General features: G+C 38.4%; 1 protein-coding gene across 3 annotated transcripts in view; it reads left to right on the top strand.

Moving 5' to 3' along the window:
* Positions 1–27,798, top strand: part of LOC133629772 (nebulin-like) — a 175,880-nt gene that overhangs the window by 65,932 nt on the left and 82,150 nt on the right. The window contains exons 47-58 of one of the 3 annotated variants that reach the window (XM_062020754.1): positions 2,445–2,543; positions 2,674–2,778; positions 2,859–2,966; positions 4,914–5,024; positions 8,353–8,469; positions 8,537–8,647; positions 10,115–10,219; positions 10,290–10,394; positions 11,298–11,402; positions 13,514–13,606; positions 15,254–15,455; positions 15,597–15,759. In XM_062020754.1, coding sequence (XP_061876738.1) covers positions 2,445–2,543; positions 2,674–2,778; positions 2,859–2,966; positions 4,914–5,024; positions 8,353–8,469; positions 8,537–8,647; positions 10,115–10,219; positions 10,290–10,394; positions 11,298–11,402; positions 13,514–13,606; positions 15,254–15,455; positions 15,597–15,619 — 1,284 coding nt within the window. In that variant the 3' untranslated portion in view covers positions 15,620–15,759. Of the gene's footprint in view, positions 1–957; positions 1,022–2,444; positions 2,544–2,673; positions 2,779–2,858; positions 2,967–4,913; positions 5,025–8,352; positions 8,470–8,536; positions 8,648–10,114; positions 10,220–10,289; positions 10,395–11,297; positions 11,403–13,513; positions 13,665–15,253; positions 15,456–15,596; positions 15,760–27,798 lie in introns of those variants that run through there. The other 2 variants (XM_062020755.1, XM_062020756.1) reach the window with 2 other exon arrangements.

The raw sequence follows: 27,798 nt of genomic DNA, 5'->3' as shown, positions 1-27,798 counted from the left end.
CCAAGTAATTTATGTGGTCCGCCAAGTCATTTTATGTGGTTTGCTACATAATTTTATATGGTTTGCTACATAATTTTACATGGCCAGCCACATCATTTACTGTGGCCCACCACATCAATGGCCTGCTACATCATTTACTGTGGCCCGCCACGACATTTTATGTTCACCACGTAATTTTAGGTGGCTCGCTACATATTTTAAAGCCACATCATTTATTGTGGCGAGCCACATCAATTTATGTGGTTCGCTACATTATTTATTGTGTCCGCGACATGATTTTACGTGGCCCGCCACATGATTTTGTATGGTCTACCACTTTATCTCAAGTGGCCCGCCAAATTATTTCAAGTGGTTTGCTACATTATTTTATGTAGCCCGCCACTTCATTTTATGTGGTTGACCACGTTATTTTATGCGGCCCGCTATGTCATATCATGTGGTTCAACTTTATTTATTGTGGCCCGCCACATTATTTTATGTTGGTTGCTATATTATTTAATGTGACCCGCCACGTCAGTTATTGTGGCGCGCAACATCAATTTACGTGGTACGCTACATGAATTAATGTGTTCGCGACATGATTTTGTATGGTCTGTCACTTTATTTCATGTGGCCCGCCATTTATTTTATGTGGTTGACCACATTATTTATTTTGGCCCACCACATTATTTATTGTGGCCCGCTACATAATTTTATGTGGGTTGCTACATTATTTAATGTCACGCGCCACGTCATTTAATGTGACCTGCCACGTTATTTATCGTGACCCGCCACATCATTTATTGTGGCCCGCCACGTCGTTGTACGTGGTTCGCTACATTATCTTCTCTCCTGAGCAGAATTCCACCCACCAGAACACGAACGCACGTCATAAACATTAGCATTGTGAAATACGGGAGTTGTTGTGTGTTTGTGTGTGTGTGTGTGTGTGTGTGTCCTCCACGCTGACACACACAGCCTGTGTAGTGAGGCAGTAACCATGGCAACCTTCATCAAGCAAATAGAGGTGGCTTGTCGGATGAAAGCTGGAGAAGTTCAAAAGGTTTGAGCGCACATGCACACACTTGGTCCATCCTCCACCTACGCACACACACACACACACACACACACGCGCACACACACACACACATGTAGACAATCGTTCCAAACATTACATAAGCTGCTCGCTGGCAACACTGCTTGCATTTCCTTTTGCCGTCCTCAGGTTAAAATGAAATTGGAATGGAGGCGCGTGATTGGCCGACATCCTCTCACTATTAGGACCCCACCCTTTTAGGAGGGGAGAGTCCCCCCAGATCCTTTTGTTCCTAGGCGGTCTAAAATGATGAGAGGTGACTAGAATTGACGTTTAACAATGGATTCTACAAAACAGGACAAAGTACAAACAATAGACGGCTATGACAGGTATCGGAACTGAAAGTTAACGCACACATTTTCCTCCTTCACTCTCTTTCTAAGCTGGTACTTCATGGCAGAACTTACAAAATATTTTTTTCCAGTAAAACTCACAAAGATACATTTTGTCCAGGCATTATTAGCCATTGTGCATGTGTGGTTTAGGAGTTCTGTTTAAATAACTGTCATATTGAATGTGGCAGTTATACTGTCATTATGAGTAAAACCTAATTTTTGTATTTGTAAACCTTACCAAAATACCTGATTCTGGTAAAACTCACATAGATTCAATATTACAGGCATTTTTAGAGGGATTGCATGTTTGGTTTTGGAGTTGATATTTAGTATGACAGTTATACTGTCATATTGAGTAAAAAAACTAATTTGTGTATTTGCAAACCTTACAAAAGATCATTATTCTAGTAAAACTAACAAAGATACATTTCTCCAGGCATTATTAGCCATTTCGCATGTGTTGTTTAGGAGTTATGTTTAAATAACTGTCATATTGAGTGTGACGGTATACTGTCATAGTGAGTAAAACCTAATTTTTGTATTTGCAAATTTGACAACTGATACTAGTAAAACTCACACAGATACAATATTACAGGCATTTTTAGACATAATGCATGTTTGGTTTTGGAGTTAAGTTTATATAACTTTCATATATAGTATGACAGCCTGTTATATTGAGTAAAAAAACTAACTTGTGTCTTTACAAACCTTACAAGGAATTTTTAGACAATTTGCATGTTTTGTTTAGGAATTATGATGGAATACATTTGTATTGCTTTTTTCGCAATATCTCAAATTGAGTAAAAAACTACTTTTTGTATTTGCAAACCTTACATGAACAACTGATTCTAGTAAAACTCCCACAGATACAATATTACAGGCATTTTTAGACATAATGCATGTTTGGTTTTGGAGTTAAGTTTATATAAAGCAGAACCAAGGCCAAAGCTGGTCATTTCTGAGGCGATCCATTTTGCCTAAAGGAGGGAAAATAGTCCCTTAAAACGCTCATATGCTAGGTCTTTTATTTTCAGGTGAGGTATAAGAGCAACCAGAAACCAGAAGGTTCCTCAGATCTGCCGAACCTCCTGCAACTGGAACATGTGCTGCACGCCAGCAAACTGCAGAGCAACGTGTGTAAAAAAATGTTTTAAAAAGTGGATGCCGATTCCCCTTCATCCCCATCAAAACATCAAACTGAGAAAGTGTGTGTGTGTGTGTGTGTGTGTGTGTGTGTGTGTGTGTGTGTGTGTGTGAGGTCAGGTGGAGTATAAGAAGAAGTACGAGGAGAACAAGGCTCAGCACCACATGACTCTGGACACGGCTGAACAGCGCCACCACAAGGAGAACGCAGTGCTGCACAGTCAGGTGCGTGGCTTCACGTGGCGCCGTGTCCTCTTCCTCGCTGACGGCCCGGGCGTTTGTGTTTTGTTTTTTTGCGGCGGCAGGTGAAATACCGCCAGGAGTACGAGAAGAGCAAAGGCCGCACACGCGTGGAGTTTGCCGACACGCAAACGTACAAAGTGATGAAGGACGCCCAGAAGATGCAGAGTGAGGTGAGAGAGCACCGAGGGATGTGAGTGAAAGAAGCAGGAAGTGAAGTGTGTGTGTGTGTGTGTGTGTGTGTGTGTGTGTGTGTGTGTGTGTGTGTGTGTGTGTGCGCGTGTGTGTGTGTGTGTGTTTTCTGGCAATGCTTACTTAATGGGGACATCACTCTGTTTACACAGTCACCTTTAGAGGATCTCTGACGGTATGGGGACAAAAAAAACAGGTCCCCTAAAGCAGTGGTCCCCAACCTTTTTGTAACTGCGGACCGGTCAACGCTTGAAAACTAGTCCCACGGACGGGTGGGGGGAGATGTTTTTTTTTTTTTTTTTTGTCATAAAAAAATACAATCATGTGTGCTTACGGACTGTATCCCTTGCAGACTGTATTGATATATATTGATATATAATGTAGGAATCAGAATATTAATAACAGAAAGAAACAACCCTTTTGTGTGAATGGGTGTAAATGGGGGAGGGAGGTTTTTTGGGTTGGTGCACTAATTGTAAATGTATCTTGTGTTTTTTATGTTGATTTAATTTAAAAAATATATATATATTGAATTTTTTATTTTTTTTATTTTTTATATTTCTGGTACCAATCGATCCACAGACCGGCACCGGGCCTTGGCCCGGTGGTTGGGGACCACTGCCCTAAAGGGAAAATTTAGTTTAGTGTTCCTTAGGATGACATTTTCATACAGCATGATTATAAAACATTATTACTAGGGATGTCCGATAATGACTTTTTTGCCGATATCCGATATTCCGATATTGTCCAACTCTTAATTACCGATACCGATATCAACCGATACCGATATTTACAGTCGTGGAATTAACACATTATTATGCCTAATTTGGACAACCAGGTATGGTGAAGAAAAGGTCCTTTTTAAAAAAAATTATTAAATAAAATAAGATGAATAAATTAAAAACATTTTCTTGAATAATAATATAAAAACAGTTACATATAAACTAGTAATTAATGAAAATGAGTAAAATTAACTGTTAAAGGTTAGTACTATTAGTGGACCAGCAGCACGCACAATCATGTGTGCTTACGGACTGTATCCCTTGCAGACTGTATTGATATATATTGATATATAATGTAGGAACCAGAATATTAATAACAGAAAGAAACAACCATTTTGTGTGAATGAGTGTAAATGGGGGAGGGAGGTTTTTTGGGTTGGTGCATTAATTGTAAGTGTATCTTGTGTTTTTTATGTTGATTTAATAAAAAAAATAAAACATTTTGGGAAAAAAACGATACAGATAATAAAAAAAAACGATAACGATCATTTCCGATATTACATTTTAAAGCATTTATCGGCCGATAGTATCGGCAGGCCCATATTATTGGACATCTCTAATTATTACCTTAAAGTATGATTCACATTCAGAATTTTCCATCTTTCTATATATGGTAGTTGGAGTTGCAGACAACTTCATTACTGCTAAATAGCAGTTTTCAGTCATGTCACAGAAGATGCAGGATTTGCTTGAACATTTAAGTGGTGAAACTTCCTATAAGAGGACAGCTGTAGTGCTGTATTCTGAGGATCATGTCATATTTACTTTCAACTTTTTTATTTTTTTTAAATGGTCCTCAGTAGTCACGTACAAATTTGTGTGAATTATGCAAAATGACTTCAATGTGGTCCCCATGAACCATATTAACTCTTTTCCCCCAGGGTCCCCAGTAAGAATGATCAGCACATTACTTCATCAATCCAGAGATTTAAAGACGTGTATGAGCTAACTGGGCAGTGGCCATTTTACACCATTTTTTTTATGCCTCCACAACCTGTAGAAAGGGTGGTCCCCACAAGTCATGATCAGAAACTTGGTCCCCATTCCAAATGATAACCAATGTGTGTGTGTGTGTGTGTGTGTGTGTGTGTGTGTGTGTGTGTATGTGTGTGTGTGTGTGTGTGTGTGTGTGTGTGTGTGTGTCAGAGGGAGTACAGGCGGGACTACGAGGAGCACATGAAGGGGAAAGCCTTGGTGGACGTGGACCAGACGCCGCAATATCTGACAGCCCGGCACGCCAGCGAGCTGCTGAACGAGGTAAGGCACAAACTGTGTAGAACACACCCACATCTAGCCCGCCACGTCATTTAAAGTGGTTTGCCACATTATTTTATGTGGCCCGCCGTGTCATTTTTTTGTGGTTCTCTGCATTGTTTTATATGGTTCACCACATCCCATACTGTGGCCTTCCACATCATTTGATGTGGCCTGCCTCATCATTTTGTATTGTTTGGTACATTATTTTGTAAGGCCAGCCACATCTTTTTATGTGGATCACTACAATATTTTATATGGTGCGCCACATAATTTATTTTGGCCTGCCATATCATTTTATATTGTTTGCATAATTTTTTTATATGACCCGCCTGATAATTTTATGTGGTTGGTTTCATTATGTTATGTGTCTGCCACATTATTTTATGTGCTTCGCCACAATATTTTACATGGCCCGCCACATCATTTTATGTGGCTGTGGTTCGCTTCATTATTTTATTTGGTCTGCCCCATCATTTTCGTGGCCATCCACATCAATTTAAGCTGTTCGTTTCATTATTTTAATGGCCCGCCACATCATTTTAAATGGTTTGCTTCATTATTTTATATGGCCTGCCACGTCATTTTATTGTGGCCCATTATGTCATTTATGTAGTCTGCCACATAATTTATTGTCGCCCGCCACATCATTTTATGTGGTTCGCTTTATTATTTTATTTGGTCTACCACTTCATTTTTGTGGCTTGCCACATCATTTGAAGTGGCCTGCCTCATCATTTGAAGTGACCTGCCATATCATTTTATATGGTTTGGTACATTATTTTGTAAGGCCCGCCACAACTTTTTATGTGGTTCGCTACATTATTTTATATGGTGCGCCACATAATTTATTTTGGCCTGCCATATAATTTTGTATGGTTTGCGACATTATTTTATATGACCCGCCACATCAGTAATTGTAGACCGCCACATAATTTTATGTGGTTGGTTTCATTATCTTATGTGTCTGCCACATTATTTTAGGTGGTTCGCTACAATATTTTATTCGGCCCGCCACATCATTTTATGTGGTTCGCTTCATTATTTTATTTGGTGTGCCCCATTCCGTGTCCATCCACATCAATTTAAGCGGTTCGTTTCATTACTTTAATGGCCCGCCACATCATTTTAAATGGTTTGCTTCATTATTTTATAAGGCCTGCCACATCATTTTATAGTGGCCCGTTATGTCATTTATGTGGTCTGCCACATAATTTATTGTCGCCCGCCACATCATTTTATGTGGTTCGCTTCATTATTTTATTTGGTCTACCACTTCATTTTTGTGGCCTGCCACATCATTTGAAGTGACCTGCCATATCATTTTATATGGTTTGGTACATTATTTTGTAAGGCCCGCCACATCATATTTTCTGGCCAGCCACAACTTTTTATGTGGTTCGCTACATTATTTCATATGGTGCGCCACATCCTTTATTGTGGCCTGCCATATAATTTTGTATGGTTTGCAACATTATTTTATATGACCCGCCACATCAGTAATTGTAGACCGCCACATAATTTTATGTGGTTGGTTTCATTATGTTATGTGTCTGCCACATTATTTTATGTGCTTCGCTACAATATTTTATATGGCCCGCCACATTTTTTTATGTGGTTCGTTTCATTATTTTATTTGGTCTGCCCCATCATTTTCGTGGCCATCCACATCAGTTTAAGCGGTTCGTTTCATTGTCTTATATGGCCCGCCCGCCACATCATTTTTAAATGGTTTGCTTCCTTATTTTATATGGCCTGCCACATCATTTTATTGTGGCCCGTTATGTCATTTATGTGGTCTGCCACATAATTTATTGTCGCCCGCCACATCATTTTAAATGGTTTGCTTCATTATTTTATATGGCCTGCCACATCATTTTATTGTGGCCCGTTATGTTATTTATGTGGTCTGCCACATAATTTATTGTCGCCCGCCACATCATTTTATGTGGTTCGCTTCATTATTTTATTTGGTCTACCACTTCATTTTCGTGGCCATCCACATCATTTTAAGTGGTTTGTTTCATTATTTTACATGGCCCGCCACCTCATTTATTGTGGCCCGCCACATAATTTTAAGTGGTTCGCTTCATTATTTTACATGGCCCGCCACCTCATTTATTGTGGCCCGCCACATAATTTTAAGTGGTTCGCTTCATTATTTTACATGGCTCGCCACATAATTTTAAGTGGTTCGTTTCATTATTTTACATGGCTCGCCACATAATTTTAAGTGGTTCGTTTCATTATTTTACATGGCCGGCCACCTCCTTTATTGTGGCCCGCCACATAGTTTTAAGTGGTTAGTTTCATTATTTTACATGGCCCGCCACCTCATTTATCATAGCCCGCCACATCATTTTAAGTGGTTTGTTTCATTATTTTACATGGCCCGCCACCTCCTTTTGTGGCCCGCCACATCATTTTAAGTGGTTCGTTTCATTATTTTACATGGCCCGCCACATCCTTTTGTGGCCCGCCACATCATTTTAAGTGGTTTGTTTCATTATTTTACATGGCCCGCCACCTCCTTTTGTGGCCCGCCACATCATTTTAAGTGGTTCGTTTCATTATTTTACATGGCCCGCCACCTCCTTTTGTGGCCCGCCACATCATTTTAAGTGGTTTGTTTCATTATTTTACATGGCCCGCCACCTCCTTTTGTGGCCCGCCACATCATTTTAAGTGGTTCGTTTCATTATTTTACATGGTCCGCCACTTAATTTTATATTGTCCCGTCATGTCATTTATGTGGTTTGCCACATAATTTCTTGTGGCCTGCCGCATCATTTTATGTGGCCTGCGAAAAGCTAGAAATAATAAAAGCACTTTGTAAGTGTATTCTTTTATTTATTTATATTTGACAATTTTGACAGAGAAATGTACTGCAAACGTTTGCATATGTTCTACACTTTCATTTTATCTGATCTGCAACAAGACGTTAGAAGCATTTTTTTAGTTGGCAAAAATAATATATATATTTATATATATATATATATATATATATATATATATATATATATATATATATATATATATATATATATATATATATATATATATATATATATATATATATATATGTATGTATGTATGTATGTATATATATATATATATATATATGTATGTATGTATGTATGTATGTATGTATGTATGTATATATATATATATGTATATATATATATATAATTAAAATATACTGGTACTAATCAGAAAGAGTTGCCAATGCAAATGATGTAACAAGGCTTTTATATATTCATATATTTTAACCATTACAAGCGGCCCTGTGATGTGGCCCGCTATAAAAACGAGTTTGACACCCCTGGTGTAGAAGGAGTACAGGAAGGACTTGGAGCAGGAAGTCAAGGGGCGGGGCTTATCCGGCGTGGGCCTGGAGGAAACACCCGAGCTGCTGAGGGTCAAAAACGCCAATCAGATTCTGAGCGAGGTCAGTAGTTTCGCAGCGAAACAGCCAAGGGATCTCCTCTGACCTTTGACCTCGATGTTCTGGACAGAGGGAGTACCGCAAGGATCTGCACACGGAGATCCTGGGTAAAGGAATGGAGCTGAGCGGGGACGTCCTGGACGTCCAAAGAGCCTTGAAGGCGTCAGAGATCCAGAGTCAGGTAACTCTCAGAACCAGACATGCATGTTACTTTGCTCGCTGCTGCGCTGTGTGTGTGTGTGTGTGTGTGTGTGTGTGCGCGTGTGTGTGTGTGTGGGTGTGTGTGTGTGTGTGTGTGTTTCTACCCTTCTTGAGACATCAAGAAGGAAAGGTACCTTCCATATGAGGAGGTGTGAACAAGTGATGACATAAATCATGGTCCTAATACGGAAAACCATTGCATCTAATAGAGAATGTCTCATTTGCACCCCCTGGTGGTGAAATCTATCAAAATTAGGTTGGTCCCAAAAAGGAGGGATTTTTCAAATGGACTGTGTGTCAGTGCTAAAAGTGCTCCCCCTCTGGACAACATATGAAATAACAAGTGTGTGTAAATATTTGAAGTGCTCCCCCTCTGGCCAACATATGAAATAACAAGTGTGTGTAAGAAATTGAAATGCGCCCCCTTTGGCCAAAATGTATTTTTAAAAAACAAATCTGTATGTAGAGACATACTCTAATAACTTGAAGTAAATAATGAAGATTAAAAACCAATTACAAACAAAACATTTAAAAAAAATTTTTTTTAACTAAAAGCAGTGTTTTTCCTCACAATTTGTCGACTTTTTTCTTATAAAATTGGGAACAATTTCTCATATTCTTTCTGTTTTTGTAATATTGCAATATTTTCTCGTAAAATTATTACTTTTTCATGTAAAATGATTACTTTTTAATGCAAAATCGTGACATTTGTCATATAAAATTCAGACTTTTATCACAATATTGCCAATTTTGTTGTTGTTCCTGTAAAATAGTGACATTTTTTGAGTAAAATTATGACTTTTGTCATACTTTTGCCAAGTAAAATTCCGATTATTATTATAAAATTGCCAAAATGTCAAGCTTTTCTTGTAAAATTGCGACTGTTATTGAGTAAAATTATTACTTTTATATGTAAAATTATTACTTTTTAATGCAAAATCGTGACATTTGTCATATGAAATTCAGACTTTTATCAAAATATTGCCAATTTTGTTGTTGTTCCTGTAAAATAGTGACATTTTTTGAGTAAAATTATGACTTTTGTCATACTTTTGCCAAGTAAAATTCTGATTATTATAAAATTGCCAATATTTCAAGCTTTTCTTGTAAAATTGCCACTCTTATTGAGTAAAATTCCAACTTTTATCATAATATTGCACAAATGTTCAGTTTTTCTTGTAAAATTTTAACTTGCGTGGGGTAAAATTACGACTTTTATTATAATACTGCCAAAAATCTAAGGTTTTCTTGTGAAATTGTGACCTTTTTATTGTGAAATTCCAACTCATTTTTCGCAACAAGCTTTTTTATATTTGCATAGTATGTATATATTATTAATGTGGTAAATACAAATCTTTATATATCTAGAAAGGGTGGTCCTAAAGAGGTAGGCATTTTTCGGCGGTCTCAAGAAGGTAACAAATACAAGAATGTGTGTGTGTCACAGAGGTCCTACAAGCAGACGGAACATCTCAGCGAGAACTTGTACGGGACCATCACTGACACTCCGGAGCTCCTGCACGCCTCCTACCTGAAAGACGTGTACAGTCAGGTGAGTCGTTCCGCACGCAATGTGAGCAGAACCCTGACTGATGACATCACGTGTGACATCACCACACCAGAGGAAGTACAAGGACGAGGCGGAGCGTCTGCGGGGCCAATACAGTGTCCTGCCGCACACCCCCGAAATGGATCGCGTCAAGGCCAATCAGAGACACGTCAGCTCGGTGAGGCAGCAGAACCTCACGCACTATTTTACTAGAACTGACTTCTTCCACTGAGGGTCGCACACTAAAAAATCTAAGCATTCGGCGGCCATTTTCATATTTTTCTATAACGCAATATTTAGATTGACTTATCCTTTAGGGCACAGGTGTCAAACTCAAGGCCACATCATTGTATGTGGCCTGCGAAAGCCTGGGAAAAATGTGTGTTAATAAAATATTACTTTTTTTTTTTACTAAATGCCAATAATTATTTCGATTTTCACAGGAAATAATGCGTATCTTCTAAACGTTAGGATCGAATCATGCCAAATATTACATTATTTAAATGTGTATTACAAAAATATGTTAGTAAAGATAACATTAGTTTGTACATGAAAAAAATGTAATAATCTAGTGCATAGGCAATGGTGTAATAATATTGTAGAATTTTGGTTGGGAAATGACCAAATTTCAACGGTCAAATCAACGTCAGAACCCAACATTGATTAAACGTCGCCAAAAAGGATGTTGTTTCAACGTTTGAGTTGCTCAAAGTCAGGACCTAATTCAACGAGTTCTCAAGTTGTTTCAATATATTGTGCCTGCTGGGTAATTCCTGACCGAAGACACTGTTATGAGCGGGTTTTGATTGATTGATTGAAACTTTTATTAGTAGATTGCACAGTACAGTACATATTCCGTACAATTGACCACTAAATGGTAACACCCCAATAAGTTTTTCAACTTGTTTAAGTCGGGGTCCACGTAAATCAATTCATGGTACGTAAATCAATTCATGGTCCCTTTTGGGTCCCAGGAGTAAGTGTGTATAGTCAATGTTAATCTTGCTACTTGCTTCTGTTGCTCGTCTGCAAATCAAAACACTTAAGGTGAACGTGACTTTCTGATTCTCTCATCCGCCAGCTGCACTACTGCTGGGACTCCAAGCTCATGAGAGGTCTGATGTCCTCAGTCGCGGAGACGCCCGAGATCGTCCTCGCCAGGGAGAACGCCAAGAAGATCAGCGATGTACACACACACACACACACACACACACACACACACACGCTTTAGAGGCGGAGTCCGTCTTTGATTGATTGATTGAAACTTTTATTAGTAGATTGCACAGTACAGTACATATTCCGTACAGTTGACCCCAATAAGTTTTTCCACTTGTTTAAAGGCCTACTGAAATGAATTTTTTTTATTTAAACGGGGATAGCAGATCTATTCTATGTGTCATACTTGATCATTTCGCGATATTGCCATATTTTTGCTGAAAGGATTTAGTATAGAACAACGACGATAAAGATTGCAACTTTTGGTATCTGATAAAAAAAAGGCTTGCACCTACCGGAAGTAGCGTGACGTAGTCAGTTGAACATATACGCAAAGTTCCCTATTGTTTACAATGATGGCCGCATGAAGTGAGAGAGATTCGGACCGAGAAAGCGACAATTTCCCCATTAATTTGAGCGAGGATGAAAGATTTGTGGATGAGTAAAGTGCAAGTGAAGGACTAGTGGGGAGTTGAAGCTATTCAGATAGGGAAGATGCTGTGAGAGCCGGGGGTGACCTGATATTCAGCTGGGAATGACTACAACAGTAAATAAACACAAGACATATATTTACTCTATTAGCCACAACACAACCAGGCTTATATTTAATATGCCACAAATTAATCCTGCATAAAAACACCTGCGTGTTTGTTATGCTAGCTCCTAGCTCCTCTGCTAGCTCCTAGCTCCATAGAACACGCCAATACAATTCAAACACCTGATCAACACACACAATCACTCAGCCCAAAAGACCGTTTACCTAACCCAAGGTTCATAAAGCTTATATATTTTTAAAAAGTTACGTACGTGACGCGCACATACGGTCAAGTTATCGAATGTTTAGCAGCCAAGGCTGCATACTCACGGTACCTGATATTCAGCTGGGAATGACTACAACAGTAAATAAACACAAGACATATATATACTCTATTAGCCACAACACAACCAGGCTTATATTTAATATGCCACAAATTAATCCTGCATAATAACACCTGCGTGTTTGTTATGCCAGCTCCTAGCTCCTCTGCTAGCTCCTAGCTCCATAGAACACGCCAATACAATTCAAACACCTGATCAACACACACAATCACTCAGCCCAAAAGACCGTTCACCTAACCCAAGGTTCATAAAGCTTATATATTTTTAAAAAGTTACGTACGTGACGCGCACGTACGGTACGGTACGTGTTATGCTAGCTCCTAGCTCCTCTGCTAGCTCCTAGCTCCATAGAACACGCCAATACAATTCAAACACATGATCAACACACACAATCACTCAGCCCAAAAGACCGTTCACCTAACCCAAGGTTCATAAAGCTTATATATTTTAAAAAAGTTACGTACATACGCAAAAAAAAGCCAAAGCTGCATACTCACAGTAGCACGTCTGCGTCTTTGTCATCCAAATCAAAGTAATCCTGGTAAGAGTCTGTGTTGTCCCAGTTCTCTACAGGCGTCTGTGTATCCAAGTCAAAAGTCCTCCTGGTTAGAGTCTCTGTTATCCGAGTTCTTCCATCTTGACTGCATCTTTCGGGAATGTAAACAAAGAAGCGCCGGCTGTGTACTGTTGTGGCTGACTACGTTCGAAAAATACGTCCATTTCGCACCGACAACTTTCTTCTTTGCTTGCTCGGCTTCCTTCTCCATAATGCAATGAACATGATTGAAACAGATTCACGAACACAGATGTCCAGAATACTGTGGAATTATGAAATGAAAACAGAGCTTTTTCGTATTGGCTTCAATGTAGAAGGCATACCCGTGTTCGCCGGTCTACGTCACGCGCATACGTCATCCTCAGAGGCGTTTCGAACCGGAAGTTTAGCGGCAAATTTAAAATGTCACTTTATAAGTTAACCCGGCCGTATTGGCATGTGTTGCAATGTTAAGATTTCATCATTGATATATAAACTATCAGACTGCGTGGTCGGTAGTAGTGGCTTTCAGTAGGCCTTTAAGTCGGGGTCCACTTAAATCGATTCATGGTACAGATATATACTATCATCATAACACAGTCATCACACAAGTTAATCATCAGAGTAGATACATTGAATTATTTATAAATGTGCTGATGCGTGTGCAGGTTCAGTACAGAGAAGAGGTGGGCTGTGGGACCGCCGTCACGGACACGCCGGAGATGAAAAGGGTCAGACGCAACCAGGAGAACATCAGCTCAGTGAGGACGAGGAAACGCACTCATGCGCACTTTGGTGTATTCACGTCATGACGTGTGTGTGTGTGTGTGTGTGTGTGTTCTGGCAATGCTTACTTAATGGGGACATCGCTCTGTTTACACAGTCACCTTTAGGGGACCTCTGACGGTATGGGGACAAAAAAACAGTTCCCCTAAAGGGAAACCTTTTTAAATGATAGTCAGATCCATTCTGAAGATGCCTAAGTGATTTTTAAGCTTTGGCCCATAAAACATGTTTACTGGTTAGTTTGAGTGTGAGACATTTGCACAACAGCCCCCTCATCGGGCTGTAGCTGGTACTGCACTCGCTGCTCTGCTCACACTTCTTCCGTGTATAGTTACCGTATATTACCAAATAAACGCCCTTGGGCAAATAACCGCCCATGTCCTAATAGCCGCCCGGGGTCTGACCCCATTTTGTGAATTAACCGCCTCTTCCTAATAACCGCCTATGTCCAAATGGGCTGTTATTTGCATAATTTAGATTAAAATGCTACTGGGGTTGCGTTTGCTGCAGTATTATTGTTTTGATGGTTTTATGGAGTACTTGGTACCATAATTTTATTTTTCCTGTATGCTGCTTTATTTAAAACGTGGAGTACTGTAGCCTTTATTTTATTTAAGTGACAGTATTATTGTTCTGTTTTGATGGTGGCTTTTATACTTGAGTATTTGGTACCATAATTTTATTTTCCCCGGTAGGCTGCTTTATTTAAACAGTTTATTTATTCTTAGTATTAGTATTTTATTTAACAATTGTTGCACTACTGCCATGTTGAGGCCTTGTTGATCTCTTGTCTTTTGATAGCCTACCTCATGTTGATCTCTTGTTTTTTTGTTTGTATGTTTACAATAGCTTTTACATTTAAAGTTTTTTGTACGAAAAAAAAATACTGGACAGTAACCATTGTAACCAAATAATGGCCTGGTGCAGGCTGGTGCAAAAATAAATAAAAGCCTTGTGCAAATAACCACCTCCTTCTTTTAAACGCCTGTCTCCAAAATCGATTTTGTGAAATAAACACCCGGGCTACTATTTGGTAATATACGGTAATCACTTCCACCTGGTCCCCATAACGAAGGTGGTTTGTCTGCAGGAGATGTCGGCTAATGGGATACAAAAATGAGCTGTTTAAACCAAGCTTTCCATCCTTCTATATATGGTAGTTGGAGTTGCAGACAACTTCGTTACTGCTAAATAGCAGTTTTCAGTCATGTCACAGAAGATGCAGGATTTGCTTGAACATTTAAGTGGTGAAACTTCCTATAAGAGGACAGCTATAGTGCTGTATTCTGAGGATCATGTCATATTTACTTTGAACTTCTTTTTTTTTTAAATGGTCCTCAGTAGTCACGTACAAATTTGTGTGAATTATGCAAAATGACTTATATTTGGTCCCCATGAACCATATGAACTCTTTTTCCCCAGGGTCCCCAGTAAGAATGATTAGCACATTACTTCATCAATCCAGAGATTTAAAGACGTGTATGAGCTAACTGGGCAGTGGCCATTTTACACCATTTTTTTTATGCCTCCACAACCTGTAGAAAGGGTGGTCCCCACAAGTCATGATCAGAAACTTGGTCCCCATTCCAAATGATAACCATTGTGTGTGTGTGTGTGGACAGGTGAATTACCAGCGTGGGATGCGGGAGCTGAGTGGGCGGAGCTGCACCGAGTTGGACACGCCTGAGTACAGGCGCGTCAGAAGGTCACAGGACTCGGTCTCCATGGTAGCGGCCTGCTTGTGGGAGGAGCTAACAGGGCACAGCGTGTGGGACCGCAGCACTCAACATGGAGGATGTGTGTGTGTGTGTGTGGATAATAAAGGTTTGATTCAGGCGTCGGTTGGTTTATTTGTGCTCACTGACAAAATGCACCTTGTGTGTGTGTGTGTGTGTGTGTGTGTGTCCAGCACTTCCTACTTACACGCACATGGTTTGTTGACGTCTCCTGTGGTTGGTCCAACAGGCCAAGTACCACGAGGACTTTGAGCGTGCCCGCGGTCGAGGCTCTACGCCGGGATTAGACGAGCCGGGCATGGAGCGCTACCAGCGAGCCAATCACATGATGGCCGACGCCGGCCCACACAAGCAGATGGTGGAGATGGACCGGCGGCCCGGAGGCATCATCGTAGGTCAGCAAACTCTTGTACAGCTTTTTTTTTTTAATACTCTCGTGTTCAATTGAGAAGGCCACACAATTAGACACTGTATATATTTCATTTCTCTGCCTTAAATTGCAATTATAAATTGTTTGTTTTTCTACCCTAAGTGACTTAAATAGAAAGGAGTTTGATGATGGCGCTATCTGCACGTAAATAAGTCGAGTCAAAAATAATTTTTTCAGCACATTTAAAACAAATGAGGTTGAGCATTGTAAGACAGCAATCAATCAATCAATCAATGTTTATTTATATAGCCCTAAATCACAAGTGTCTCAAAGGGCTGCACAAGCCACGACGACATCCTCGGCACAGAGCCCATATAAGGGCAAGGAAAAACTCACAACCCAGTGGGATGTCAATGGGAATGACTATGAGAAACCTTGGAGAGGACCGCAGATGTGGGCGACCCCCCCCCCCCCCCCCTCTCTCTCTCTAGGGGAGACCGGATGCAATGGACGTCGAGTGGGTCTGACATAATATTGTGAAAGTCCAGTCCATAGTGGATCTAACATAATAGTGAGAGTCCAGTCCATAGTGGATCTAACATAACAGTGAGAGTCCAGTCCATAGTGGATCTAACATAACAGTGAGAGTCCAGTCCATAGTGGATCTAACATAATAGTGAGAGTCCAGTCCATAGTGGATCTAACATAATAGTGAGAGTCCAGTCCATAGTGGATCTAACATAACAGTGAGAGTCCAGTCCATAGTGGATCTAACATAATAGTGAGAGTCCAGTCCATAGTGGATCTAACATAATAGTGTGAGAGTCCAGTCCATAGTGGATCTAACATAATAAATAAATAAATGATAAATGGGTTATACTTGTATAGCGCTTTTCTACCTTCAAGGTACTCAAAGCGCTTTGACAGTATTTCCACATTTACCCATTCACACACACATTCACACACTGATGGCGGGAGCTGCCATGCAAGGCGCTAACCAGCACCCATCAGAGGCAAAGGGTGAAGTGTCTTGCCCACGGACACAACAGACGTGACTAGGAAGGTAGAAGGTGGGAATTGAACCCCAGTAACCAGCAACACTCCGATTGCTGGTACAGCCACTCTACCAACTTCGCCACGCCGTCCCTAGTGAGAGTCCAGTCCATAGTGGATCCAGCATAACAGTGAGAGTCCAGTCCATAGTGGATCTAACATAATAGTGAGAGTCCAGTCCATAGTGGATCTAACATAATAGTGAGAGTCCAGTCCATAGTGGATCTAACATAACAGTGAGAGTCCAGTCCATAGTGGATCTAACATAATAGTGAGAGTCCAGTCCATAGTGGATCTAACATAATAGTGAGAGTCCAGTCCATAGTGGATCTAACATAACAGTGAGAGTCCAGTCCATAGTGGATCTAACATAATAGTGAGAGTCCAGTCCATAGTGGATCTAACATAATAGTGTGAGAGTCCAGTCCATAGTGGATCTAACATAATAAATAAATAAATGATAAATGGGTTATACTTGTATAGCGCTTTTCTACCTTCAAGGTACTCAAAGCGCTTTGACAGTATTTCCACATTTACCCATTCACACACACATTCACACACTGATGGCGGGAGCTGCCATGCAAGGCGCTAACCAGCACCCATCAGAGGCAAAGGGTGAAGTGTCTTGCCCACGGACACAACGGACGTGACTAGGAAGGTAGAAGGTGGGAATTGAACCCCAGTAACCAGCAACACTCCGATTGCTGGTACAGCCACTCTACCAACTTCGCCACGCCGTCCCTAGTGAGAGTCCAGTCCATAGTGGATCCAGCATAATAGTGAGAGTCCAGTCCATAGTGGATCTAACATAATAGTGAGAGTCCAGTCCATAGTGGATCTAACATAATAGTGAGAGTCCAGTCCATAGTGGATCTAACATAACGGTGAGAGTCTAGTCCATAGTGGATCTAACATAATAGTGTGAGAGTCCAGTCCATAGTGGATCTAACATAATAGTGAGAGTCCAGTCCATAGTGGATCTAACATAACGGTGAGAGTCCAGTCCATAGTGGATCTAACATAATAGTGTGAGAGTCCAGTCCATAGTGGATCCAACATAATAGTGAGAGTCCAGTCCATAGTGGATCTAACATAATAGTGAGAGTCCAGTCCATAGTGGATCTAACATAATAGTGAGAGTCCAGTCCATAGTGGATCTAGCATAATAGTGAGAGTCCAGTCCATAGTGGATCTAACATAACAGTGAGAGTCCAGTCCATAGTGGATGTAACATAATAGTGAGAGTCCAGTCCATAGTGGATCTAACATAATAGTGAGAGTCCAGTCCATAGTGGATCTAACATAACAGTGAGAGTAAAATCCATAGTGGATCTAACATAATAGTGAGAGTCCAGTCCATAGTGGATCTAATATAACAGTGAGAGTCCAGTCCATAGTGGGGCCAGCAGGAGACCACCCCGAGCGGAGACGGGTCAGCAGTGCAGAGATGTCCGCAACCGATGCACAGGCGAGCGGTCCACCCCGGGTCCCGACTCTGGACAGCCAGCACTTCATCCATGGCTACCGGGCCTGTGCCCTCCCACTCCACAAGGGAGAGGGGGGCAGAGGAGAAAAGAAAAGAAACGGCAGATCAACTGGTCTAAAAAGGGGGTCTATATAAAGGCTAGAGTATACAAATGAGTTTTAATATGGGACTTAAATGCTTCTACTGAGGTAGCATCTCTAACTGTTACCGTAAAAGCAATAAAATTGTGGCTCACGAAGTGCAGAAGAAGAAAAAAACAGCAGAGGGCGCTGTCTCATAAGTTAATGCACTCAACATTTTCCAGCAGGAAGATGCCTGGACAAGACCTGATATCATTTTAAGTATTGTACTGTCGATATGCACCAGGCCAGTGATTGTCAAACTGTGGTACGTGTACCACTAGTGGTCAACCAAAGAATCACTCGATTAAAACACAGTGTTACTGTTCAAACTGTCAGGTTACAGTGGCCAAAAATATAAGAAATACTTGTTCAATAAAACCTCTGTCTTGTTTTTAATAATTACTACGCTACTGTATTTTAATGTTGGTCATTAGTTTTTTCTGAGGTGATACTTGGTGAAAAAAAGTTTGAATAAAACATTAGTAATATCCACTAATATCTCTCAATCGTGGATTTATTTAATTATTTTTAAATTAGATGTAGTACGTATGTCAGAGGCATTTTTATAGGGCTCAAAGTCTTAATGATAGGTTTTTTATGGGTGCGTCCATTTTTTTTTTTTAATACTCACAGGGGGTCTCGAACATGACACCGCGAATATCAGGGATCCATCTCGCGTTTACCGCTGTGTTTTGATTTGATTAGATTTTTATTAAGGATCCCTATTAGCTGGTTGCCTCAACAACCCACTAGTCTTCCTGGGGTCCACAATTCAATACAATTACAAGTAAAAGCATATAATTATAACTACACAATACAGAAAAAATAAAATAAAAGCATCAACAAAGAAAACAAGCAAACAATTTACAGTCACAGAATAATAATTACCATATAAATATAACTACACAATATAAAACCAAACAAATCCGGATTTGACTGTGATAAATATATGTCCGCAAAGTATGAATTATTCGTTATACATTAAATGTTTTCATTTCATTATTATTATTATTTTTATTTTATTGTATTTTTTTTTTTCATTTTTTTTTTTTTCCATTTTTTTTCCCCCATCTGTCCTGTCCAGCCACTCAAACAAATCATATAGTTGATGTAGATGATCATATCTGTGTACACATTTACTTTAGAAAAGAGAAGTGTTGGATACTTCTCTTGTTACTTTAAATGAAATGTTTGGGTAGAAAAGCTATTTTCTTTAAGGTAATAAACAAATTAATCACAGCTGTTATGTTTTTGAAAAAGTATTGATTTTGAATCGAAAAACGTTTTGAATCAAAAATTGATTGTGAATCGGAAATCAATTCTGAATTGAATCGAGTGGTGCGCAAAGATTAATACCCCTACTTTAAATAGCATTGATGAAAAATGCTGTTTTAAAAAAAAAAAAAACATTCCCGCTGCCTATCTTTAAAAATAAAAGTTTTGTAAATAAAAGCCAGCAAAAGAGTTGAGAATCCCTGATGTGGACTTATTGTGGTTCCGGCTGGTTCTTCTGGCCCGACTAGACCGTTCGCGTGCTAACCTTCACCCCCTGGTGTGTTAAAAAGACCTGAAGGTGTGGCGAACAGACCCGGGCTCCATCTTTGACTTCGACCCTCTGGAAGACGACATCCAGTCCAAGAGCCTCCGCAGGATGTCTGGTAGTCCAACCCCTCCCCCGATCAATGCTCAGCTGTAATCATTAGCGTGATCGTTTGACCATGTCCCCCCCCCCCCGGTGCCAGAGCGGGCCGACCGCAGGCTGAGCAGGCGTCAGTCCCCGGAGCCCAGTCACGGCGGCACTCAGTCCGTCAGCTCGCTGACCTCTGACCTTTGGGAGCGCAGCAGCAACAGCGACACAGCCGGTACCTGACGAGCACAGGCGCGCTATTAACATTGCGTGGTGTGATTGGACGTTAACATCACGCGTGGGGCTGCAGGTGCATGAACACATTCAGGGAGGGAAAAGACAAACTCCTCCATGCATGCCTTTGTGGAGCTTGCTGTGTGCACTAGGAAGAGAAAAGGGCGTCCCTCAAGGCACCAGTTTAAGTACTCTACTTTTTGGCCGCTACAAATTGTTTGCCCGCACTTTCATTTATGTAACTAAGGTGTTGCTGTAGCTTGTTTACTTCAGATGCAGTCAGTAGTTCTTGAATGATACTAATGGTGTTCCTCAGGGTTCCATTTTAGGTCCTCTCATGTTCGCCATTTGGGCTATTCAATCTTTTGTCTTTATTATAAAAGCTTTTTTTTAACGTAACTGAATTTTTTTGCGTTTCAGTTTCTTTAACTAATTTCTTCTGCTGACAACCTCATCAAATACAAATTTGTAAGAAAAATGTGTGTTTGAAAATTCAGTGTGTAAAAATAGCGTATAAGAAATGCAGAAAAAAATCAGTGCAGTAAAATTCAGTTTGAAAAAAATTCTGTGTATAAAAATAGCGTGTAAAGAAATGCAGAAAAAATCAGTGTATTAGCATTAAATGCATAAAAAGATTGGTGTCTAAAGAATGCTGTGTAAAACATTCAGAAAAAATAAAAATTCAGTGCAAGTAAATTCAGTGTTAAAAAATATGCAGTGTTGAAAAATTCAGAGCAGCCAAAAAAAGCAGTGCAGTAAAGTTCAGTTTGAAAAAAATTCCATGTATAAAAATAGCGTGTAAAAAATGCAAAAAAAATATCAGTGTATAAAAATGTTGTGTACAAAAGTTCAGTGCAAAAAAAATCAGTGTATTAGCATTCAATGCGTAAAAATTCAGTGTCTACACAATACGGGGTAAAACATTCAGAAAAATTCAGTGTATATAAACTGTGTATAAAAATAGTGTGTAAAAAAAAATGCAGAAAAAAATCAGTGCATAAAAATTCAGTGCCAAACAATTCAGCGTATAAAAATATCAGTGCAAGAAAATTCAGTGTTAAAAAATATTCAGTGTTGAAAAATTAAGAGCAGAAAAATTCAATCTAAAAAACAAAATCAGTGCAGTAAAGTTCAATTTGAAAAAAAGTCTGTGTATAAAAATAGCGGGTAAAAAATGCAGAAAAAATATCAGTGTATGAAAATGTTAACAAAAGTTCAGTGCAAAAAAAATCAGTGTATTAGCATTCAATGCGTAAAAATTCAGTGTCTACAGAATACGGGGTAAAACATTCAGAAAAATTCAGTTTATATAAACTGTGTATAAAAATAGTGTGTAAAAAAAAATGCAGAAAAAAATTAGTGTATTACGGAGCCCCTAAATTCAGCGTATAAAAATATCAGTGCAAGAAAATTCAGTGTTAAAAAATATTCAGTGTTAAAAAATTCAGAGCAGATAAAATTAAATCCAAAAAAAAAGTTCAGTTTGAAAACATTTTTGTGTATTTAAAGAGTGTGTAAAAAATTCAGAAAAAATCAGTGTACAAAAATTTAGTGTACAAAAGTTCAGTGCAAAAAAACAATCTGTGTATTAGCATTCAGTGCATTAAAGTTCAGTGTATAAAGAATATGGTGTAAAACATTCATAAAAATTCTGCATATAAAAATAGTGTGTAAAAAAAAATCCAAAGAAAATCAGTGTATAAAAGTTCAGTGCCAAACAGTTCAGCGTATAAAAATATCATCCATCCAGCCATCCATCCATCCATTTTCTACAGCTTGAAAAAATTCAGTGTATAAAAATAGTGTGTAAAAAATACAGAAAAAAATCAGTGTATAAAATTTTTTTGTGCAAAAAAAAAAAATCTGTGTATTAGCAATAAATGCATAGAAATGTCGGTGTCTAAAGAATACTGTGTAAAACATTCAAAACAATTTGGTGTATAAAAACTGTTTATTAACAGTTTGTAAAAAATGCAGAAAAAATCAGAGTATAAAAATTCAGTGTACAAAGTTCAGTGCAAAAAAATCAGTGTATAAACATTTACTGTACAAAAATGTATTGTATAAAATTACTGTGTAAAACATGCAGAAAGGTTCAGTGCAAAAAAACAATCAGCATGTAAATATTCAGTGCAAAACAAATTCAGTGTTTAAAAATTTAGTGCAAAATAAATTCAGTGGCAAAAAAAAATCTGTGTTGAAAAATTCAGTGCAGAAAAATTCAAGGTGAAAAAATGTGTATACAAACATAGTTTGTAAAAAAATGCTGAAAAAAACGGAGTATAAAAATTCAGTGTACAAAGTTCAATGCAAAAAAATCAGTGTATATACATTTAATGTACAAAAATGTATTGTATGAAATTACTGTGTAAAACATGCAGAAAGGTTCAGTGCAAAATAAAAAATCTGTGTTGAAAAATTCAAGGTGAAAAAATGTGTATATAAACATAGTTTGTAAAAAATGCTGAAAAAAACAGAGTATAAAAATTCAGTGTACAAAGTTCAATGCAAAAAAATCAGTGTATAAACATTCAATGTACAAAAATGTATTGTATGAAATTACTGTGTAAAACATGCAAAAATATTCAGTGCAAAATAAAAAATCTGTGTTGAAAATTCAGAGCAGAAAAATTCTGGGTAAAAAAAAAGGTGTAAAAAATGCGGAAATTCAACAAGTCAAGAAATATTTGTTGCTTCAAAATTCTTGACCCACTTCTGGTAAATTAAGACTGAAGCAATCGATCCTGTTTCAGATCCAGCCAATGAGGTGTCAAATTTGAAGTCACTTTAGATTTCTACACTGAATTTTTTTATAGTTAATTTTGAAATAATGTATTTTAAAAAACATTTTTGAACACAAACTTTTCTCCAAAATTTGTATTCTATGAACATGTCAGAATCATTTCTAAAACAATTCAGTTTACAAAAATCAAACGCAAAAAAAAAGAAAGGTTTTTGTAATAGAGACACAATTTAACCTCAATACTAGGGATGTCCGATAATGGCTTTTTGCCGATATCCGATATTGTCCAACTCTTAATTACTGATACCGATATCAACCGATACGATATATACAGTCGTGGAATTAACACATTATTATGCCTAATTTGGACAACCAGGTATGGTGAAGATAAGGTCTTTTTTAAAAAAATTATTATTAATAAAATAAAATAAGAAAAATAAATTAAAAACATTTTCTTGAATAAAAAAGAAAGTAAAACAATATAAAAACAGTTACATAGAAACTAGTAATTAATGAAAATGAGTAAAATTAACTGTTAAAGGTTAGTACTATTAGTGGACCAGCAGCACGCACAATCATGTGTGCTTACGGACTGTATCCCTTGCAGACTATATTGATATATAATGTAGGAACCAGAATATTAATAACAGAAAGAAACAACCCTTTTGTGTGAATGAGGGGAGGGAGTTTTTTTGGGTTGGTGCACTAATTGTAAGTGTATCTTGTGTTTTTTATGTTGATTTAATAAAATAAAAAATAAAAAAACAACAAAAACGATACCGATAATAAAAAAAACGATACCGATAATTTGAGATATTACGTTTTAAAGCATTTATCGGCCGATAGTATCGGCAGGCCGATATTATCGGACATCCCTACTCAATACTATTCAACAACAAAAACAGACTCACATTTTTGCAGCTGCCATAGAGGACACTGGTTCTCCGGAATATACAAAATAAGACTAACAGTCAAGGGAGAAGTCCCGCCCCCAAAGAGTGTGACCTAACCACATTTAAAGAGACAGTAACATGATGCAGGAAACCCGGCACGCAACTTTCTTACTTTAGTCACGATGACATTTCCAATCGCCTCATTTCCACCCTCCCTGTTCTGTTGCACAGCTCCCGTGCTGCCCGGCGCGTACCATCAGGGCGTGCACGTGCATCAGCATCCGCAGCATCACCACGGCTACATGCACCAAACCAGCATGTCGTCCGTCAGATCCGTCACGTCGCCGCCGCACTCGGCCACCACGGTGAGTCACACAGGCGCCCATGGCCGCCGCTCACTCACTCTCCACTCCCTGACGCGCAGCGGGTCTACCGGGCGCTGTACGACTACGCGGCGCAAGACCACGACGAGGTCTCCTTCAGGGACGGCGACGTCATCGTCAACGCTCAGCCCATCGACGAGGGCTGGATGTACGGCACCGTGCAGCGCACCGGCAAGTCCGGGATGTTGCCGGCCAACTACGTGGAGTGTTGTAACTAGTTTCTGTGTGTGTGCAGTAGGAAGGGGATTCACACGGCCCCATTACCTGACACATGAAACGTGACGAATTTGGGACGTACTTTAGTTCAATATCTTAATCAGAATCAGAATCAGAATAGTTTTATTGCCATTGTTTGAGAACGGGTTCACAAACTAGGAATTTTTCTTGGTGCAAACGTGCGACATAAAACACATATAACCCATATTTGGTGTAAAAAGAGCTGTGACTGAGCTATCAGATAGACTTAGAAGGGATTCAAGGAATTCAATGGGTTTTGTGGCAATTCCAACTTTGACCACAGTTACTTCCATTATTTTTAGCAGACTGCAAATTTAAAACGATTAACCCCCTCCCCCCTCTTCCTCTCACGCGAGATCCACCCAGGAATGGGGCCATATGAATCCCTTCCCTAGTGTATGTGTGTGTGTGGTTTCTATATTTCACAGTCTGTGTGCAGTACGTCCAGTACAAACATCAGGACTCGGATCATATCACAAAGAGAAAGAAAGGTTCCGTTTATGTTTTTATGTTTTGATCTACAACCTAGAGAGGAAGTGACAGCTGCCATGTTGTCTTTTTTAGTAACACTCACATTTATTTGCTTTTGGAATGGAAACACCCCATTTTTTTAGCCCTATTTTTCTCTAACTTTGCATTATGAGACATTTAACATGCACAAATACTCACAAATGTTTGCAGTTCACAAAATTTACAATATTACAATATTATGAAAACAAAATTTCATCATTGACTCTCTGGCGCCCTCCTTGAAGATTTGAAAAAATGAGCTTGTGCCACCAGATTGACGTATCGTCACAAAAATCACCGTGAACGTCTATCATGACAGGAAGCACATAAGTTTTACAATTCAGTGTGTAAAAATTCAGTTTCTAAGAATAGCATGTAAAAAAAAATCTGTGTATAAAATTTCAGTGCAAAAAAAATTCAGTGAATAAAAATTTAGTACAAAAAAAATGTAATGTATGAAAATTGAATGTGAAAAATTCAGTGCAGGAAAAATTCAGTGTGGAAAAAAATCAGTGTATAAAAATGCAGACAAATTCAGTGCAAAAAAATGGGTGCGGTGTATAAAAATTCAGTGCAAAAATGTTTTATTGTATAAACTTTCAGTGCAAAAACAATTCAGTGTATGAAAATTCAAAGCAAAAAAATCCGTTTAAAATTTCAGTGCAAAAAAAATTCAGTGTCTAAAAAATTTAGTGCAAAAAAAATGTAATGTATGAAAATTGAATGTGAAAAATTCAGTGCAAGAAAAATGTTGTGTTGAAAAAAATCAGTGTATAAAAATGCAGACAAATTCAGTGCAAAAAAAAATGGGTGCAGTGTATAAAAATTCAGTGCAAAAAATGTTAATGTATAAAATTTCAGTGCACAAACAATTCAGTGTTTAAAAAAATTAGTGTATGAAAATTCTAAGCAAAAAAAATCAAGTGTGTAAGATTTCAGTGCAAAAGAAATTCAGTCCATACAAACGTTGTAAAAAAATAAAATGTATGAAAATTGAATGTGAAAAATTCAGTGTGGAAAAAATCAGTGTATAAAAATACAGTGTAAAAATACAAATTCAGTGCAAAAAATGAGTAAAAATTCAGTGCAAAAAAAAAATTTAAGTATAAAATTTCGGTGCAAAAAATGTCAGTGTATAAAAATTTAGTGTATGAAAATTCACTGCAAAAAAAAAATTTGTGTATAAAACTCAAGTGCAAAAAAACATGTAATGTATAAATATCGAATGAAAAATTTGGTGCAAGAAAAATTCATCGTGAAAAAAAAATCAGTGTATAAAAATTTAGTGTAAAAATGCAGAAAAATTCAGTGCAAAAAAAAAAAGACTATAAAAATTCAGTGCAAAAAAAAAAATTGAATGTCTATTTCAGCCCTTTGAGACGCTCGTGATTTGGGGCTGTATAAATAAACATTGATTGATTGATTGATTTGCGTGTAAAAATCAGTGCAAGAAAAAATTCAGTACAAGATAAATCCGGTGTAAAAATGCAAAATAATTCTGTGCAGAAATATTTGTTGCTTCAAAAGTCAAAGACCCACTTCTGGTAAATTAAGACTGAAGCAATCGATTCTGTCTCAGAACCAGACAATTTTTTTACACATCATTTGTTTGCACTTAATTTTTTTACACTGAATTGTAAAACACTATGTTTTAACAGAGTGAATTTGTACCCCCTGTGCAAACATCAGGACTCAAAACACATAACAAAGACAAAGAAAGGTTGTGTTTATGTTTTATGTTATGATCTACAGCTCAGAGAGGAAGTGACAACTGTCATGTTGTGTCTTTTTTTAGCAACACTCACATTTATTTGCTTCTAGAATGGAAACACCCCATTTTTAGCCCTATTTTCCTCTAAACACAAAATTGCAACACTGACTCTCTAGCGACCTCTTTGAAGATTTAAAAAAATTAGCCCCTGCTAGCAGATTGACGTATCGTCACGAAAATCGCCGGGGACGTCTAACATGACAGGAAGCACATAAAAGGCTCAAGAACCCATATTTGAAAACAAACAGGAAGTCGGCCATCTTGGTTTCCACCCGCCATTTTAAGCTAAAAACAGGGGTCGTACTGTAACAAACTCCTCTTGGGGACTTTAATTAAATAAGTTGCGGTTAAAACGACAGATGCCGGATAGATGGGCGCTGATAAACTGCAAATGATTTTTGCCTTCGCCATAGATGTGGGCGTGGCATGGCGCCAAACTGATCTGATGGTTCGCCACAAAACTTTCAACTTTTATAACTCGGCTCCACAAGTTCAGATATTGGTCAGAATTGGTACAAATGATGATGACAACCTAAAGTGCTAGATTGGTCAGTACCTATTCGTATCATTCGTAGGGGGCGGAGCTTGGTGGCAAAACTGCTCCTCGCCATCTACCATCAAACTGACTTTCAATTGTTATTTTTTTTATTTTCCTCTATTTTATTATATGTTCTCTTTGGTTTGGATTATACTTTTAATTGCATGTAATTTCACTTTCTATTGCACCACATATGTACTGCTATGCCTCCAATGAGAAATAAAACATGATTTATGATCACGAATGCTGTTTTCAATCACTGACTATCAATTCAAACTAGTGAGGTAAATTAGCAGCACAGAAACAGTCAATTACAAATCCATAGTGAAGCTATTTGAACATTAATGCTGTAATAAGAGAGTGTTAACAAAAATCGTCGTAATAAATGTGCTGACACTCGTGATATCGCCCTGTCTCTGCTTTGTCTGCGTCACGGTACTCGATGTTCGTCCTTAGCAGTCAGC

The sequence above is a fragment of the Entelurus aequoreus genome, linkage group LG15 (assembly GCF_033978785.1).
Source record: "Entelurus aequoreus isolate RoL-2023_Sb linkage group LG15, RoL_Eaeq_v1.1, whole genome shotgun sequence".
NCBI classification, from domain to species: Eukaryota; Metazoa; Chordata; class Actinopteri; order Syngnathiformes; family Syngnathidae; genus Entelurus; species Entelurus aequoreus.
This window is presented reverse-complemented; position numbering and strand designations above follow the sequence as displayed.